This window comes from Mixophyes fleayi, chromosome 3 (assembly GCF_038048845.1).
Source record: "Mixophyes fleayi isolate aMixFle1 chromosome 3, aMixFle1.hap1, whole genome shotgun sequence".
Taxonomy (NCBI): domain Eukaryota; kingdom Metazoa; phylum Chordata; class Amphibia; order Anura; family Limnodynastidae; genus Mixophyes; species Mixophyes fleayi.
The window spans coordinates 212,509,410-212,525,966 of record NC_134404.1 but is presented as its reverse complement, the minus strand read 5'-3'; the positions used below and the strand labels follow the sequence as shown (position 1 = coordinate 212,525,966).

Here is a 16,557-nt window from a genome sequence, read left to right as displayed (position 1 = left end):
CCTCTCAGGAGGGATAGTCTCAGCTTAAGCACCAGACACACTTTAACCCTTGCGGATCTTGAGTCTGCGACCTCATTCGCACCTCCCCAGATGCTGGGCACGGTGTCTGACCTTGGGTATTAAGCCAAATAAGCAATTATTAGACTGGGCAGATTCTCATCTTTTTCCTCTCCTGGCAGAGAAAATAGTTATATGGGAAAAGGTACCCCTAGGATTCACAACCCTGTAACTCCACTATTCACTTATTCTGCTATCCCTACACAGGGCAGGCGCCCAGTGAAGGTTTTTTTTTATCTCTGACAGATAGTGTAATCTAGCCTTCATTCAGCTTAAGTGACGAATGTCACTATGGTTACACCCAACAGGATCATATCTGGGGTTTGGAAAAGGCCCATTCAGTGCAGTTAGTCAAAAGTATTCTGGAGTACATTCTAAGATTGGAGCTTCTCATTTTTGCACAGTTACAGCGTAGTATCCAGGGGCCTCTGGAGGTAAGAGTGCATCTCTTCCCGTCAGCTCCACTAGGCCCTTTCAAGGGCGGACTTTATCCCTTCGTCTCCTTTTATTTAAATTTTTTCCAAGGGCGATGTACCCCCTCATTTCTTAGACCTCATCTTCTTTACTGGGTCCCACAGGGTCTTCCTACCGTTGGAATAGGCCCTCACATGTCGGCGCAAGAAAAGGGATGCCCCTAGCGCAGAAAGAATTTTTCTCTTCTCAGTTGCTCGAGGCTTCTGAAAAACAGGGTTCAGATGTTCGAGGCAATAAAGTTCATTGATCCCCTCTTGACCTCTCCAGAGGGAAATTTTCCAGAAGGGGGCTGGTTCCCAGGTTATTGGACTTGCAGATCATCACTCTGTCCAAGTCCACACGTCTATCCCTCTCACAGTCGTTACCCAGACAGTCAGGAGTGAGGTCGATCGGCCTGAATCCCGGTCCGGACAAGCTTTAGTCTGTCTAATATAGGCGAATTAATAGGATCCTTAGGGTTCCGGGGTCTTTTGGGTCACACAGGGTGCACAAGACGTGGTGTCAGGCCCAGCAGGTCCTGATCATAAAACCTCCAGACAATCGGTCAGATAATGCCGCATCTGTTGCATTTCTATAGCATCACAGGGGAACACGCGGCCCGATAGCAGTGTAAGAGACGTCCATGTTATGGCCTGAGCAGCGTGTCATATTCCCATACTTTTGACCATTATCCTGACAGGATTATGGTGGAGGACGAGAGTCTTAGCAGGCAGGCTATTAACCAGGGGGAATAGTCTCTTCACAGGGACATCCTTTTTCCTCCTGGCGGAGTCTTGGGGGGAACTCCGGACTTAGTTTCCAGGGCTTTCATATTTATGTCTCTGGTCCCCCCTTAACTGCTCTGAATCTAGGGACCATTCCCTGAAGCTTCAGTCTGGTGTACCTGTCGCTTCCATTTGACATGGAAGCAACAGAGGTTCTGCAGAATTCATCGGTACAGGGGAATTTTTCAGCCTGGTCTCCTTATAGAGATATATGATCATCTGTCCGGTTGGTCTTTTACCAATGGTTCTCATTGGTAAAGCGTTTTCTAGGAGTGTGGCTCCCAGCTATCCTGGGGCCCTTCATTTATCAGGCAGAGCACGATTCTCAGACATTTGCGGCTGGTGGTGACACCCCATTTCCGCCTGCCTCTGTGGCCAGACCTGAACATTCAGGGACCTTTTTCTGCCACTCTTTATATCGTCTAGCTTGGCACTGGGGCATTGCAGGCCCTATCCTTAAGGTCTCCTTGGTCTGAAAAAGTTAAGCGCTTGGTGTGAGTCCTAAGGTTTTCACACGTTCCAGTACTGGCTCACTAAGTCATTTACTTCCGCAAGCTGATGCGGAGATGGGACTCCCCCCTAGGTGCCAGCAAGGTGCAGCTCCCGGTGCTCTACATCATTTTCAGTGCCGGTTTATAAGATCACAATATCTTCAGTTGGTCCTCTGAGGGGTCCCTTCCGCATCAGGCCCCCTTTGGTTGGGCAGGTGAAGCCATGAAACCTAGTTGGGTAATCAGAGCGCTTATTTTAGCCACCGTTGACTTGCTAACCCTGGCAAGATACGTTAATTCCAGAGTAGGGGTGTTCCCTTGCATATCTCCCTTGTTCACAGGGGTTCGTGGCGGTAGTGTGGAATGCACTCCCACATTTTACCTTTCCAGGAGGATAGAGAGGTGTGTTGCTCAGGCCATTATTGCCTCAGAGGATAGTATCTACAATACACTTAACTGAGGAGCTTGTGGTCAAGCATTCTGTTGTTCTTCCTTTCGTGTGACACTTTTCCTTGACTGGATGTGGTCCATGACCTTCGGGTCAGAGTAACCGCAGGGTCTGTGTCCATGAGACTTTGTTCTTTCGGATGCTTAATAGCGGGCTGGTCAGTTTCCAAACAGTCTCGTGGCCGCTACATCCCTTCCACCATTCGGTGGGAGGTTCGCACCCCTTCTCCGGTCCTTTGGACATTAGAGCTCACTCTCCAGGGCGGTTGGCGCTTCTTGGGCGGTTCATTTGGGTGCTTCGTTAAAGCAGTTGTGCAGGGTGGCACCGCCCACATCTACTGCAGAGTTTACTGGGTTACAGGGCTTTGCATCAGCTGATGCGAGCTTTGAGCGCAGGATGTTCCGCACAGCCGTTCCAGAGCAATCCCTTCCTTAAAGGCAGCTTTGGTATGTCCCCAATGTATCGCAGTGTCCCCCAATGGTAGGAAAAGAAGACTTCTCTTACTCCATTGTGGGACACTGCGCACCCTCCCTTGCTTTCAAAATAGTGCTGTTTTTTGGTGCTATTTTCTGTATTGCTTCTCCTCTCTTCCTGGCTTGGTTATACAAAACTGAGGTCTGAGCTGGAGAGGAAGGGGCATAGTAGGGGAGGAGTGTGAAGATCAAACAAGTTGATAAGTGCCTAAACTCCTAGACCCACTACTATACCCCACTTTCTCGCAGTGTCTCCCAATGGAGTCAGATAAATCGATTTTATGGTGAGTAAAAATCTACTTTTCTGTGCTCTATGCCTTATTATTGCCTCAGGTGTCCCTGAGAGGATTAGATCTGCTCAGAGTAAAATGGGAAACCGATCTAGGGGTGCTTTCTGATGAGGAGTGGGATATAGTGGTGGGAAATGCTAGGCATGCCACATCTTGTCTTAGGTTTCAGCAGATCCGTTTTTACATTGTGCACAGAGTATACTTAATACCAGTTAAAATGCACACAATGGGACTGCGCACCTCTTCTGAGTGCCCCAGGTGCAGTATCACTGAGGGCACTTTTTGGCATCTTTTATGGGAATGCCCAATTGTCCAGTCCTAGAGCCAAATATGGGACTGCATTTACTCCACATCACCTTTGTCCCTTTTGTTATGCCCTAAGATCTGTCTATTTGGCACTACACTAAAAGAAAATTTAAGTAACCCACTCTTCAAATATATATTTACCATAGCCTCCCTAGCTAAGGTTATTATAGCTAGGGCATGGATGACGACTGAACTACCTAGTGTACCTCGCTGGATCAATCTAGTTACTGAAGTGTGTAGGCATGAACGGTTCATGTATAAAAGTAGAAGAGCCATACATAAATACCATAAGATATGGCAGCACTGGTATAAATCACGTTATGTCATCCACCCTCATCAGGATGATATGATGGATTTGGGGAATCACCAGGTGGATGGTTAGCTCTGAGCCCTATGCAGCTTCAATAAATTTAACCTGGAGTGCAATAAAAATACTATGATGGTATCATTGGCCTAAAAGTTCACAAGATATGACTGCATTATGTTTATAGTGACATAGGCAATGATAGATGTTTATTTAAATTGGATGTGAGATATGTTATTTGTATGTTATAACTAAAAAAATCTCAAAATACTTTATTCAAAAAGAAAATGTGTTTACTTTGAATGTTTTAGTAACTTGCAGCACGTTATAGCTAAACTAGTGATTGAATTGTAAATGGTTATATTTCTGTATTTTGCACAACAGGTCGCTGTAGTCTTCTTCCAGTGGTAAATAATTCTGGAGCCATATGTAATTCTTGGAAGTTGGACCCTTTAACATTGCGCTTTCCACTGATAGGACTTTTGCCATATGACAAGGTAAGTAGCCAATTAAGTCTTAACTTTTTTTCTATGCAGACAAACACATCTGCAGTTAGTGAATAGCTTTGCAAAGTGAAATTGCATTAAATTATATTTTAACGAACATAAATCTTTACCCAGTAAACCAATGTACAATGGAGGTTTGCCCAAATTAGGTGGCAATTAGGGCAATAATGACCAGTAAATCCTACTTTCTCAGGCATTTGGGGGGCACTGCTCAATTGGGGTATAGAGGGCTCTGTGAGGGATCTTGAGAGTAAGGCACTATCATCAAGTAAAACTTTTCGTTTTATTTCAGTGCCCAAGTAGTAGGGCACTCCTTCTTTTTTTTTTTTCCTTTTTAAGTGTGCGTTTTCTTTTGTTTTTTTGTTTATACTTTGCAATCTCCAATGTTTTTCATGTCAGCAGCTGCTTTCTAATTAACCTGTGTAAATTGAAAGGGAACTGTATCTTTTGTGAACTGCTGTTTTTTATATAGGTTATGAGCAAGACAAGCCAGATGCTTGGTTGCATAGGTAGAGGAATTTGTAGCTGAAAGAAATATAGTAATATTAGCAATGGTATGGGTCATTGACACAGTGGCTTAGTGGTTAGCACTTCTGCCTTAGAGCACTGGGGTCATAAGTTCAATTCCCGGCCATGGCCTTATCTGTGAGGAGTTTGTATGTTCTCCCCATGTTTGCGTGGGTTTCCTCCGGGTGTTCCGGTTTCCTCTCACACTCCAAAACATACTTGTAGGTTAATTGTCTGCTAACAAATTGACCCTAGTCTGTGTGTGTGTGTTAGGGGATTTAGACTGTAAGCTCCAATGGGGCAGGGACTGATGTGAGTGAGTTCTCTGTACAGCGCGGCGGAATATAAATAAATGGTGATTAGTACGGCCTCATCTATAATATGGTGGTCAGTTCTGGAGGTCATATCTCCAGAAGGATATAAATACATTGGAGATTAAGAAGGGCAACTAAAATGGTGCATGGTCTACATCGCAAAACTTACCCGTAAAGACTAAAAGATCTTAATATCTTAAGATCTTAAGTTTGGAGCAGAGAAGATAAAAGGGGGGACATGTTAGAAACTTTCAAATATTCCATGGGTTTTAACAAGGTACATGAGAGAAACATTCTTCAATGGAAGAGAAGTATTAGAACACTGAAACTGGTGGGAAGTAGGTTCAGAGGAAATTTGAGGAAAAATTGAAAAGGATATGCTTTCAAAGAGCTAAGGATCAAATAAGGTTGGAGGTTGCCATAGGTTAAAAAATGGGCAGACTAGATGGGCCAAGTGCCATCAAATTCTATGTTTATGTTTACCCCTTAATTGGTATGCGGACTTAATGCTTTTTATACAGACCTTTTGCTATCTACATACAGGTAAGAGGCAGGCGCTGTTACAGGTTTTAGTGTTTTCATTTTCAGAGGTTGGTAAATCTTTTTCCTTTCCCTACTCCATGCAGCCCTTACAATGGGTTAATCCCTAATCAGCTAGTGTAGACAGGAAGAATTTTGTCCCACCTGGCTCCTATATAAGTGTCCTCAGTGTCTTCTCTTCCTGTCTCAGCATTGTATAGGACAGGTGGTGTAGTGAGTGTTTGTTGTTTTATTTTTTATTTTATTCGAGAGGGCTTACCTGGAGGTTTTCTGTCTTTCCTCTGAGCTGCCTCTTTGAAGTTCAGCAAGACTGCCGGAGGGCGTGCACACTGAAATTGCGGTGCGCAGGACAAGGATGCACACGCATGGGTAAGCCCAGGATGGCTTTGCACCCCCACCCCCCTGATAACGATCACCTGGGCACCTGCAGCCCATTCATGAGGCTCAGTATTGGCTTGTTGTTCGATGCTGCAGGACCTAGCTGCTACCTGGATAAGTGCACTGTGGACCAGGAGCCCACCCCAAAAAAGCTGAAGGAACCCCAAGGTAAGCCCTTAAAAATGGGTTTTTGGTTACTCTTAGGATAGGTTACTTAGTTCCTTTTTTTCTATTGTCTACAGTAGCTATGTGGAGCTTGTGCAGGGAAAAAAAAAGGAAATATAAACTGAAGATTTGTGTATGTGCAGCTTGTGCTGGCAGTTTACCGGAAGATTGTACTGATCTGTTGTGTATGTCATGCACCCCGGAAATGGTAGAGGAGCCTGGTTCCCCTGAACAATTTAAGCAGTTCTTTTCATGGATGGTTAAAACGATGCAAGAGTTTCAGGCCCCAGAACAGAGAACAATAAGGGACAGTATCCCTATAGCAGAAGATATGGAGAAAATGAGGCCAGGGCCATCCTCTGAAACATTCAGTTCTGCTCAGGAATGGGATTCGGAGTCGGATAGTGAGGATGAAGTGAAAGAGGATCCCAGGATGTTTAATTTGGATACGATGAATGTTATACGTAAGCACATTAACAAATCTTTAGGTATTGAAGAGCCATCAGTACCAATCAAACCGCAGGATGCATTGTTTTCAGAGCACTAAGTAAAGTCTAGAGTGTTCCATATGCATAAGGTGGTTAAATACTTGATTGCTAAAGAATGTCAGGCTTTAGACGAGTAATCCTAATATGGGGAGACTGAATCGTATATATCCTCTTCAGGATGAAGATGTGCTGAAATGATGTTCTGTGCCTAAGGTGGATTCAGCCATAGCTGGCTTATCCTCAAAGACCATTCTCATGTGGGGGTCTATTAAAGGATGCTATGGATAGGAGAATGGAGACTTCCTTCAGGAAATTGCACATCTCCTCAGGCATAACTCTAAAGTCTGGGATAGCCATGGGTTTGGTATCTAGAGCCCTTAGGCTGTGGGCCAGTACTCTACATACAGACATTGAGGATAAGAAAAATAGATTGTATCTTCTAAAATCCTTAGAGGTTATGCAGAAAAGCATTGATTTCCTGTGTGAAGCTTCGTTGGATACGACTATTTTTTCTTCCAGGAGCATGACCTCAGCAGTTGTAGCAAGAAGGGAGATCTGGCTACGTCCGTGGGCAGTAGATCATCAATTTAAGAGCCGTCTGACAACGCTTCCTTATGAAGGCAGTTTCTTTTTTGTAGAAAATCCGGATTATCTATTGCAGAGGAGTGGCAATGCCAATCGTCTACCACAAGACAGAAAGGTGAGAAGTTTTCTCTCTTATTCTCCAAAACAACAGTTCAAGGAGGCCTGTGCCTATAGGCCAGGGAGACCATATTCTTGGCATCAGGATAATGTGGCAAGACAGCCCTTTCGGCCCTTCAGACCAAAAAGGGGGCAACAAGGACAGCAAAGATCCAATGACTATCTACAGATCCAGTCTCCACTAGCTCCAGTGGGCGGCAGAATATCATGCTTTGCAAAAGTTTGGATTCAGACCACACAAGACGAGCGGGTTCAGGAGATATTTACAAAGGGCTATGCCATAGAATTCCATACCTACCCTGTAGGTAACAAGTTTATTCAGTCAAGAAGTCCTTCGTCCTTCCTAGAACAGGCATTGCAGGAAAGCCTAAGAGGCCTGGTGAAAACAAAAGCTATCCAGACTAGTCCAGACTATTCCTCGTCCAGAAACCATCAGGTGCCTTCTGGACAGTGCTAGATTTAAGGGCTCTCAACTGCTATGTGCGAGCAAGACCTTTCCGAATGGGATCTGTCAACGCAATTCTCAAGGCGGTGGAAATAGACTTAAAACATGCATATTTTCATATTCCAGTCACACCTTATCACCAGCAGTTCCTGAGATTTTGCATTCAAGGACGTCACTTCCAGTTCATTTGTCCCCCGTTTGGCCTTTCCACGTCTCCAAGAACATTCACCAAGGTCCTTATAGTTCTCATAGCGGCACTCAGGGAAAGAGGAGTGACTTTGTGGCCATATCGGGACAATATTCTAATTTCGGCAAAGTCAGAAGGAGCAGCCTTGGAGGTTACAGCCCTAGTAATTAAGTTTCTGCAACAGCATGGTTGGTTGGTCAATGTATCAAAAAGCCATCTGACACTGTCACAACAGCTTGTGTTTCTAGGAGTGCAAATAAATACAAGAACAGACAAAGTCTGCCTCTCTCAAGAAAGGACGGACAAAATCCAGTCCTTAGTGCACCAAGTTCAAATTCAACCTCGTTTGTCAGCACGAACATGTCTGCACCTCCTAGAAATGTTTTCCTCAACAATAGGAATCATCCCGTGGGCATGATGGCATATGAGAGATGTTCAAGCAGATCTCTTTGCACAATAGAATCGTACAGTGGGGTCTCTAGACTCCAATGTCAACCTCTCAAGACCGGCAAGACTGTTCTTGCGTTGGTGGTAGCTCCCAGGCCTGAGAAAGCAAGGTGTGATGCTCTCGGAACCAGACTGGTGTGTCCTTACCACAGACGCCAGTTCAGTAGGCTGGGGTGCTCACATGCAAGCTATGGTCACGCAGGGCACTTGGCGAGACAAAGAGAGATTTTTTTTCAGGGAAACATCTTGGAGATGAAAGCGATCTGGCTTGCGATCCATTACTTCCAGCCCTATCTACAAACCAAGCATATACGAGTGTTCTCCGACAACAGGACTGTGGTAGCCTTCATAAACAAGCAAGGTGGTACCAAGAGCAGGGCAATGTTGGCCAAAATAACCGCATTAATGGAATGGGCAGAGACGCACCTGAAATCTCTCTCCGCCCTTCACGTAGAAGGCAAAGACAACGTAGTGGCGGACTACTTAAGCAGACACCAATTCCACCCAGGAGAGGGGAGCTGCACAAATAAGTTTTTCAACTTATACAACGCAGATTTGGAGCGCCACAGATAGACCTGATGACCACAGGAAACAATGCCAAGGTACCCCTCTTCTACTTCCGTCACAGAGACAACTGGGCCCTAGGGATAGATGCCCTGTCAATGAAGTGGAACTTCAAGCTGGGGTATGTGTTTCCCCCCTTTCCAGTCATCCCTCAGGTACTCTGGAAAATAAGGAAAGAGAAGGTGGAGGTGATAGCAGTCCTCCCGGCAAGGCCGAGGCGTCCCTGGTTCGCTGTAGCACAGAGAATGTTGCTGGAACATCCATGGCTGTTGCCAGTCTGGCCAGACCTCATACATCAGGGTCCAGGTTTACATCCAAATCCAAACTCCCTGAGTTTGATGTTGTGGAAACTGAGAGGCAATTATTGAAATCCAAAGGGGGTCTCAGATGAAGTAGTAGACATTCTAACTCAGGCCAGGAAAAATAAAATTCCTCTATGATTTATTACAGAATTTGGAAAAATTAATTTGTTAGGAAAGGGACATGGCGAAGGATTCCATGTCTGCAGTGTGCCGGATGTGTTAATTTCTCAAAGATGGTTTTGTTAAAGAACTAGCACCCGCTACGTTAAAAGATGCAAGTATCTGCTCTTAGCATCCTTCATATTAAGTTATCATCTCAAGGTCTCGCCTTCCAGTTTTTTTCAGGCACTGAAGAGGTTATGACCAAGGCTGAAACCATTCTTAGCCCCTTGGGACCTTAATATTTTCTTGGATGCCTTAACAACTTTTCCTTTTGAACCATTGCAAGACATATCTCTCAGGTGGCTGACTCTGAAGGTGCTCTTCTGGTGGCAATCACTTCGGCTCGTAAAATAGGGGTCATACAAGCGTTATGGTGTGAAGAACCCTTCCTGAATATCTATGAAGATAAAGTAATTTTGAGGGCGAATCCAGAGTATCTACCCAAAGTTGTATCTTCCTTTCACATCAATCAAGAATTGATTCTAACATCTCTCTACCCTCATCCCACTAATAGTGACGAAACACGTCTCCATACTCTAGATGTGGTGAGAGCTATATCTGCTTACATTACCAAGACAAAAAATCTTAGGAAGACAAAGCAACTATTTGGACTTCCTGAAGGTCCTCGCAAAGGATATTCCCCTTCCAAACCCACGTTGGCAAAGTGGATCAGAGAAGTGATTGCACAGGCCTACAGGGGGAAAGGGGCGTGAAGTACCTAGGATACTGAAGGCGCATTCAACTAGGGTGGTAGCGACCTCCTGGGCACATAGAACATATGCATCGGCAAACGGCATCTGTAAAGTAGCCGGATGGTCGTCGATGCACACTTTCTCTAAGCATTATCTTCTTGATGTTTCAGTCTCTAAGGAGACACCGTTTGGGAGAAAGATTCTCCGCAAGCGCTGTGAATACATTTTTTTATTTGACCTTACTAAGGTGTTGGTTTTATTGCCCTCTAGATTATGGTACTGTTTTGGTATATCCCATTGTAAGGGCTGCCATGGAGTAGGGAAAGGAAAATTGAGAATTATACTCACCGTTAATTTCCTTTCCTTGAAATACTCCATGGCAGCCCTATATTTTCCCACCCTTGTTCTGACAGTTATGTTATAGGACGGCTTGGGAAGTTACGAAAGACACTGAGGAAGAGGAGGAGCTACCCTATATAGGAACCGGGTGGGACAAAATTCTTCCTGTCTACACTAGCTGATTAGGGATTAGCCCACTGTAAGGGCTGCCATGGAGTATTTCAAGGAAAGGAAATTATCGGCGAGTATAATTCTCAATTCTTTGCTCACTGTATAATCGATTTCTCTTACTCCATTGGGGGACACTCCGCACCCTTCCTTGCTTTGAAAGTAGTGCCATTTTTTGCATTGCTTCTCCTCTCTTCCTGGCTTGGTTATACAAAACTGAGGTCTGAGCTAAAGAGGAGGGGCATAGTAGTGGAGGAGTATAAGGGAACAAACAAGTTGATAAGTGCCTAAACTCCTAGTTCCACCTATTATACCCCAATGTCTCCCAGTGTCCCCCAATGGAGTAAGAGAAATCTATTTTACGGTGAGTAAAAATCTTCTTTTCAGTCTTACCCTAGTATTAGGTAAGCAATTGTCTGAGTTTCTTCTAAAAAAAAAAAAAAAACAATGAATGAGTACAATGGAAATATTTAATATGTGAAGATTGCTGACATGTGGATATGTAAATGGTTTTTTTTTGCTTTTAATATAAATTATGTCATTTGTGTATGTATGTTATGGAATTTAGACTGTAAGCTCCAATGGGGCAGGGACTGATTTGAGTGACAAATATTCTCTGTACAGCGCTATGAATTTGGTGGCGCTATATAAATAAAAGATAATGATTGTCAACCCATTTTTAGCAAATAGAATTTCAGGTGACTATCAATAAGTGCAAGAAAATTAGATCTTATGGGCCTACCATAGAACTTGAGATGAGAAGCTCCCAAGGAAGGAAAGCATTAAAGCAGAGCCACATATCTTCAACATCTAAGTTTGTGAACATCAAAAAGTCCATCCTAGAAATATTTTTAGGTTAACATGTCACAGTGTATTGTCCATTTTCAATCGATAAGCTATGTACCAAAAAGATGTTCATGCTAGTCATGGCATTGAAAGAAATAGGGTTGTAATGTCCATGTCAACAATGTATTGTTTGCCCATTAGGTATTATATGTCTGTTTTTTTTACCAAATAAATATTCCTTATGCTTTCTACTATGTGGAATTAGTGTGTTAGTTTAAGTTTACAGAGAAGGGAAAGTTGGAGGTGTGTGGGATATGAAGTATTCCCAAGGACAGAGGTATATCCCAGTGTAGCAATGTAGCAACGTCATGATACAAATGTCAGTAATTTCTGATTTGGGGGTTATCAAAGGACTATTCAGATGGGAGTTAGGGAAGTAAGATCAAGACTTTTCATCATTGACAACACAATTTAATCTAAAGATGCTTTCCTTCATAAATTGTAGGAAAGGGATTTATTTGTTCTTATGATCAAGAGGGCAGGGTGCCACTGTTTTAATGACTAGTGTAACGTTATTGGAATAATTCATGAAAAGACACAGGAATTTAATATCCCCTTTAGGAGATAAATCCACTTTTCTTAGCTAATAATATAAATGTAGAGGCTCACTTTTGTAAAATTTTATGGCCTGCCTAATATTGCTGAGTTTATAGATAAAGTCTGGTAGAGAGTATATATATCTAGCATTACTCAAAATGTAAAAATACCCCCCCCACCCCCTCCCTCCAGAGTGCAAGCTTATGTGCACTAGGCATTCATCTTGCCCAACACCAGGGCTTAAAATCTGCAATCATCAGAAACGATTCACTCTGTAAAATTTCAGCCTTCTAGCATTGGGCAGAATAAGATGCTGTTTTGTTCAACACTACAGACTATTGAGCCAGTTATCACTTTTCTTATCTATTGTTTTGACCTTACATTTCTTTTCTTTTAGGATTTATTTGAGCCACAGACCGCTCTGTTGAGATATGTCCTTGAGCAGCCTTACTCACGTGATATGGTGTGCAACATGTTAGGTCTAAACAAGCAGGTATTTCAATGCACATACACATTTCTCTGTAAATTCTTCTTTTCTTTCCTTTTTTTTCCTTTGCTATAGCAGACTAAACAAAACAGTTTTGATTATAGTCCCTTTTTATATTTATTTTGATATCTTACGGGTTCTTTGAATGAAATCCTCTCCCTGTTTGGGACTTATGCCTGGGGGTTTCAAAGTACAGTAGATATTTGAAAAATTGTTTTTTTTTGTTTTGCATTGCTTTCCCCTTCCTATAAGGCCAGTCTCAAGAGAGCCCTTTGCCAGCATACTGCACCATGTAATGCACAAAAACAAGTCCCCAGCTTATTTGTATTCTCTAACAGTGCGCATAAACTAAAACTAATGTTGCTACCATGCGCAGATACCTTTTGGTGGGTATTCTCTGACTCTGGGCGTCTTGAGGCAGGCCTCATAGTCACTGTTTTGTCTTTTCTTTTTTTTCTTCCTTTATTTTTGTTCTGTCTTGTCCTGCCCATCCTTCAATGCTCTAGACCTTGAACATTGCTCAGGTATGTTCACAACCTTCTTCTTGTATTGTGACTAACAGTGCTGCGCTGGCTGCTTTATAGCCACTGATCCCACTTGGCAAACACACTGACATGGTCAGGGCTTGAAATTGGCAAGGCCACAACATACCTATTACATATGTACAGTTAGAAATGGTTTGAAACCTTAATTTTAATTAATCTTAGTGCAAACTAAATCTGGTGTGATCTAGTTAGAATTTAATAATAGCTTTGTAACTTAGTCTGTTATCAGACTGTAAATTTGCCTCTAAAGTCTAAATTAAACAGAGTTGCAAAAAGTTGTGTTTGGACAGTTCCAGATTGGAAGCTGGCATATATTTCCTTATGTTCTCTGCTTGGTTTTACCTGATTTACCTGCATAAAATAATTCTACTATCCATGGAAGCATTGGATATTTTTTTCTTTAAACCTGTTTGGTTATTTTAGTTTTTGCATGAGATTTTTCTCCTATCCTACTTTCATATACTGCTCCTTTTTCTCTTAATCAACATTTTACAATGAATAATGTTCGAAATATAAGATTAAATATAGTTTCTTCCATGGTCATGCATATTTGAAAATACCATAATACCTGGTAACTTATTGTCTAACGAGGTTCTCTTACAGCAGACTGGCATGTCACATATTAGTACATAGAGAACAGAAATAGGAATGTTGCCTCCCACCCAGAGGGATAGATGTTGCCAGACAGTCTAATATTGTGTCTGAGGCAAAGTATAAAATGTATACATATTGTGTTATATTCTTTAAACACATATGCAATTCATGTGTTATTACATACCATGATGACAAAACCGGTTCTTTCCATCTGGGTGTTTTCTTGCAACATGTTTGAGTTACCATTTATAAACTTCTAATGCAGTTAAATGTTATTCTGTTGGTGAAATAAGTTTGCTAGACTTAGAGGACAACGGGTTATTTTCTGAGATTTTTGTGACTTACAAAGAAATTTACTTGGCAAAATGTGTTCTACACTTCCTTGTCCTGTTTAAAACTTTACTATTGAAATGAAACATCTCTGCTGTTCATAGCTGTCAAAACATAGTAAGTTGGTTTGACGTGTAAAGTCATACATTGTGAACCTGAGGCTAACCTTTGAACAGAGTAATTCATTGCTCTTTAATGTATGTCATTGTGAAAGCCCAGCAGTCACCTTTCAGTAAAGAATGTGAACATGTTTGTCAACCATTTGTCCTACAGAAAATGACTGACTGAATAACATATTACGTTGTTCCCATTTGTCATTATGCTTGTATGTGCTCAATAAACAGGTCATGCACTTTTGTGTTACATTACGATTATTTTTTCTTAAATGTATTCCATTAGGGTATCTATACATTTAAATCTCTGAAAATGAACATATAAGATATAGAGTTTTTTTAGTTTTGTTTAACTACTGTTTCATTTCTGTTTTTAAACTATTAAAAAACAATCTTTTATATGTGTGTTCCCAAGGACACATTTTTTCAGTTACTGTTGCTAACATATATGCCCTCCTAGATGCTCGGGACTAGTTAATTTCAAGCCCTGTACACTAGAATTGCATGCTAGATAACTTTGATTGTGTTGTGTTGTGTGAATTTTTTATAAGTATTTGTCTTGAATAATAGTTCTTCTGTGCTAGTATTGATCAAGTTTTGTCTTCAGAAGGGTCACAAGCAGTCTCCAGTTTTTGTCTGTTACTGTTCAATTTATTTGATTTTTCTCTGACCAGTTTTATACTAATCTTAACATAAACATATTGCTTTGCAAATTTAAGCTTGAATACCATGCTTTTATGGATTGGTTTTCAATATTGATGTTTCTTGGCATGCCTATACCAACCTAAACTGCTGTGGGCCCCAAATTCAATGATCATTGCAAAACGTGTGGCTATCATCCTACTATTGCTGTGTCGGCTGGCCTCTTGGCAGTTTGATCTGACTGAACCACCTACTTGGAATAACTTTTCAGGGCAAACATGATTGGGTTTGTAACACACCCGTTGGGGGTGGTTGGTGACAGATAACAGCATAGATAAGATAGATAATTGGATTCAATTGGTATTCACTAGATACACTCCACATAATGTAATGGTTAGCTGTGGGATAGTTTTTTTATGTACATGCATACATACATTTAACCCCCACCCTTCCAAAAAAGTCAACAAAGGTGGTCTTTTTGATATGTGGACTGATATAGTACTGATATATAGTGATATATTTTCTGTATTGATAGCCCATTTTATAATCGTTAACAGTGGGATTCTGTCCACCTATATAAAAGTGACAAATCTTCCGTTTATATGCAGTGCTGTCTTTTAAAGTACAGACCTTGGGAGATGCATTCCAGGGTAAATTAAACCATAATTGCATGGTTATATATTGTAGACCTATTTGGCGCCAGATTTTAGTTAATGAAAAAGTGCCAGTGGCTTCAGAGCGACAGGTTGAGTATTACTGCATTATATGTTGTTACCAACATGCAATGCTTCACTAGGTTGCGTTCCTGGTCGATATGTAGAGACTACATGTTACTCTTTGTCACGGCATGTCTTACCAAAATGTTGTTGGTCTTGCATTTTCAAATTGTTTCTGTGCTGGCAAAGAGCATGTCAGGGTGATGTTGATGGTATACATTTTAACTTGCCAGTTATTTTCCTTCATCCCTTTTTTACGGCAAAAGAAAGTAAATGTCCTCTATACCTATTCTTGCATAGATACAAAACTTCTTTTGGTTGACAGTTTTTAATTCGTAATTGGTACAATGATGCCTTTCATTGTTTTATTGATTTTTTTTGTTGATGTTTTGTATATATTTTTCTAAAAATAATAAATATATATATACTTTTGATTTTGCCTGCAGAAAGGGACAATGCAATTCATTATTTTGTTTCCCCCCTTCTTTTCCTCTATTGTATGTAACAAACTAATTGAAAGCTGAATTTTTGTGGCAGGAGCCTCTGTAGCATTGGAAGTATAAACTCTGTGTAAATTGATATTATGCTGGTTAAAAATACATACAGTATAAAGAAAAAAATAGAATTGCTCTAAGCTCAGCTAAATTTAATTTATTTAAATGGAATAAAAATGCATGTAAGTAAGCTTTAAACATATGCCTGCAATACCAAATTACTGCTAAATCTAATGGTCTAGATCAGTGATGGCCAACACGATATTTTTTCAAGCACTGCATGTGTAACCTTCCTACCTCCAAGGCCGCACATTACCCTTAATTACAAGAATAAAAAAAAAAAGCCCAGAACAACTTTGGCATCCCCACATCACTCATCCAAAAATGCTCCAAAATTTCTCTACATGCCCCTCAAATCTGCCACTTGTTCTAAAATTGCAACACATGTACTCCAGAACATGCCCACATGCCCTTCACAAGCCATTCTGATATCTCCATTTGCTCCTCACAATACTCCGCACATACCTTGCACAGCTGGTGCCCACATAGGAAGGAGAATATGCAACTCCTCCTTTTCTGATTGGTTTTGCAGTACGACCTTCTGCAGTTTGTAGAGGTGGTCACATGACACAAGTCATCTGCTCTCATTCAGCCTTCCTGCGTTATAAACTGAGACTGAATCAGATTGGGAGCTGCTGGTTAGGGAGCCGCAGATTATAATTTCACAAAATTTAAAATTG

The 16,557-nt window shown here is 41.5% G+C and overlaps 1 protein-coding gene across 2 annotated transcripts in view; it reads left to right on the top strand.

Moving 5' to 3' along the window:
* The window catches only part of MED23 (mediator complex subunit 23), a 122,553-nt gene that overhangs the window by 45,617 nt on the left and 60,379 nt on the right, over window positions 1-16,557 (top strand). The window contains exons 9-11 of one of the 2 annotated variants that reach the window (XM_075203082.1): window positions 3,992-4,104; window positions 12,294-12,389; window positions 12,890-12,907. In XM_075203082.1, coding sequence (XP_075059183.1) covers window positions 3,992-4,104; window positions 12,294-12,389; window positions 12,890-12,907 — 227 coding nt within the window. The remainder of the gene's footprint in view (window positions 1-3,991; window positions 4,105-12,293; window positions 12,390-12,889; window positions 12,908-16,557) is intronic. The other variant, XM_075203083.1, reaches the window with a different exon arrangement.